This window comes from Impatiens glandulifera, chromosome 4 (genome assembly GCF_907164915.1).
Source record: "Impatiens glandulifera chromosome 4, dImpGla2.1, whole genome shotgun sequence".
NCBI lineage: Eukaryota > Viridiplantae > Streptophyta > Magnoliopsida > Ericales > Balsaminaceae > Impatiens > Impatiens glandulifera.
The window spans coordinates 18360042-18362519 of NC_061865.1; the positions used below are offsets into that span (position 1 = coordinate 18360042).

Here is a 2478-nt window from a genome sequence, read left to right on the forward strand (position 1 = left end):
AAAATCACATTCATCTATTTTAATATAATGTTTGATCATAAAAATAATTAAAAAAATGCTTACATCTAATAAAGCTAAGAATAACACTAAAATACCAATGCTAGTTTTTCATATACAAGTTATTTAATGTAAATCTAAACACTAGTATATAAAAAATATTAACTTAATATATTTTAATAATCAAAACAAGTTAATTTATGTGAAATTATATACCACCATGAAGATTGCTATGACTAAAAGATATGTTAAAAAATGAATTTGGAGCTAACATGTAAAATTATTAATTCAGATAAAAAAACATAAAAAAAAAACATATTAAAGGAGAATCATCCATCTTTACAACCAGTGGCATATATTAAAAAGTAACCATAATTATGTTTGCAATAATACCATATCAACAAATCCCATCTTAATAGGAAGCAAATTAAAACAGACCGAAAACAAAGCATTTCAAATGAGTAAAGATATATTCACAATTCATCTCTTCTTCCTTTAGTTCTAAAACAACCCAAAAGTGTTCTCACCACTGTAGGTCATGTAAAGAAAGCCATCTTCGTCCTTATTTTCCTCATAAACGGCAGACATCATAGCAGCTGCAACACAATACAATAATTCAACGATAGCCTATTTAGAGATTCAATAGAATTCATTATTGCATGTAATTATCAATCGCAAGTTCGCAACTGACCTGTGGGCGGTAGAATGTTCTTGACAAAAATGAAGATAGCCTTTTCAGGGCTCAATTTGATTCTCTTCCTCACCACATACACAAATTGACCAACAGTAAGATCTGCAGGAACCAAGTACCTATACAAATCGAAAAATAAACATTCTCAAACTAAATCATGAACACGTGATTTGAACAAACTCAATCATCAAGCGACAGATTCATCTTTATAATGATGAACGACAGCATTATACAATAGAATGATAACAAGTTAAGCAAACAACTAACTTTTTCTTGTCAATGTCAGGAATGTCACTCCTTTCAGCCCTCTCCACAATTACCTACAAATAAAAATACAATAATTAAGAATAATACTCTTTAAACCCAACAAATTGAAGAACAATTCAAAATATCTCACTGGTATTCTATCTGGGTACTTCTCCCTAATACGATCAGCTTCTGCTTGCCTCCTCTCTGTATAAACATATCTTATACGTTTAGCAACAACAAATTCTACGCATACCAATCAATCATTACAAATATCGAAACAAATTGATAGAAAAAAGACTAGCAAATTTGGATTCATTGATTGAGAGGGATATCAGGCTTGCCTACCAACCAAAAGAATAAACAAATTAAACGAATTGCTTGCCTTTACAAGAACAAGCTATAACAGAGCTTGAGAAAAGCCTCAAATAAGCTGATCAAGCCAAAGAAACATCAAAACTTCTATAGAATTATTCACCCTTTTGTATAATTTGCTAACCCTAACCTCTCAAACGCATATCATAAAGAACATGAATTAAAAATCACGTAACAGATACGGAAAAATCGTAACAATCAACAAACGATTACCGAAGGCACCAAATAAAGAAAAACAAAATCCAACCCTAGATTTGAACAGTGAAGAAAATACAAATTAGGCAACGAATTAAGAAAAAGAAACAAACCCAGAGGGTGTTCCAATTTGAAGGAGCTCTTGGCCATGGCTAGAACTTGATCGATGTTTCAAAAACGAGAAAGAAATTAGTTGTCTGCAAAACAGAGAAAGAGAGGTGGGGAGGAGAAAAGATCGTAACTTGAAGTCAGAATAATGAATCAGACATTAGAGGAGGATAATAAGAAACGGTTTGCTTGCCTGAAACAATAATTGAGATTTGAGAAAGAGAGAAAGAGAGAGAGAGAGCTTCGATACCTTCGTTGAGGATGAACCGTATCGTGAATTCGTCAAATACTCCTTTCTTACGCGATCAGGGATAAAGATGTGTTTGAGGCTGAACGACGTCGTTCTTGAACCTTCACAAATCTAGTGGCATCGGTTAGGGGTTATTTTATTTCAAAATAATCTTATTTTTTTTTATAAATTAGATTCTTTGGAAACCAAATATAAATATAATAAAAATAAATATAAAATAAATAAAATTTCCAAATAATAGGTGAAAAAAATTACCGATATTATGAGTATATAAAAAGAGTAATGATATATACAACACCTTCGTATAGCACCTACCTTATTTAGAAAGAAAAAGAAAATATTTTTCTCTCGTATTTTTTTAAGATATATTTTCTCTTTCTTTCTAAATGAGGTAGGTATTGTGTGAAGATGTTGTATAAAGGTGTTGTATGTATCATTACTCATATAAAAAATACCATAACACAATATATTAAAAATATCAATTTTTCGGTATACTAAAAAAAATGTAAAGTATAATACCGATACCGAAATTATTGATACGGTAAAAATATGAGATTTATAAAAGTATATCAGGATATACCGAAATAATATTTATAAATTAAAAAATATATATTAT

General features: G+C 30.0%; 1 protein-coding gene across 2 annotated transcripts; it reads right to left on the reverse strand.

Moving 5' to 3' along the window:
• Positions 1-272: 272 nt before the first annotated feature.
• On the reverse strand, positions 273-1892 carry LOC124934182 (autophagy-related protein 8C). 2 transcript variants are annotated; one of them, XM_047474674.1, is made up of 6 exons: positions 1863-1892; positions 1618-1701; positions 1086-1141; positions 956-1008; positions 689-807; positions 273-593 (listed from the first exon to the last, which is right to left on the reverse strand). In XM_047474674.1, the coding sequence occupies exons 2-6, from the start codon at positions 1652-1654 to the stop codon at positions 499-501; spliced, it is 360 nt and encodes a 119-aa protein (XP_047330630.1). In that variant the 5' UTR covers positions 1655-1701; positions 1863-1892; the 3' UTR covers positions 273-498. The 2 variants fall into 2 exon arrangements, with proteins under 2 accessions (XP_047330630.1, XP_047330629.1); XM_047474673.1 differs by lacking the exon at positions 1863-1892 and adding an exon at positions 1806-1843.
• Between the last annotated feature and the right edge of the window lie 586 nt (positions 1893-2478).

Bases quoted from the DNA above. Each gene is read 5' to 3' on its own strand.
- LOC124934182 (XM_047474674.1), bottom strand. From the start codon at position 1,654: ATGGCCAAGAGCTCCTTCAAATTGGAACACCCTCTGG. The intron at 1,009-1,085 runs GTGAGATATTTT...TTTTATTTGTAG, and splicing joins AGTACCCAGATAGAATACCA to GTAATTGTGGAGAGGGCTGA. The intron at 594-688 runs GTCAGTTGCGAA...ATTGTGTTGCAG, and splicing joins GAACATTCTACCGCCCACAG to CTGCTATGATGTCTGCCGTT.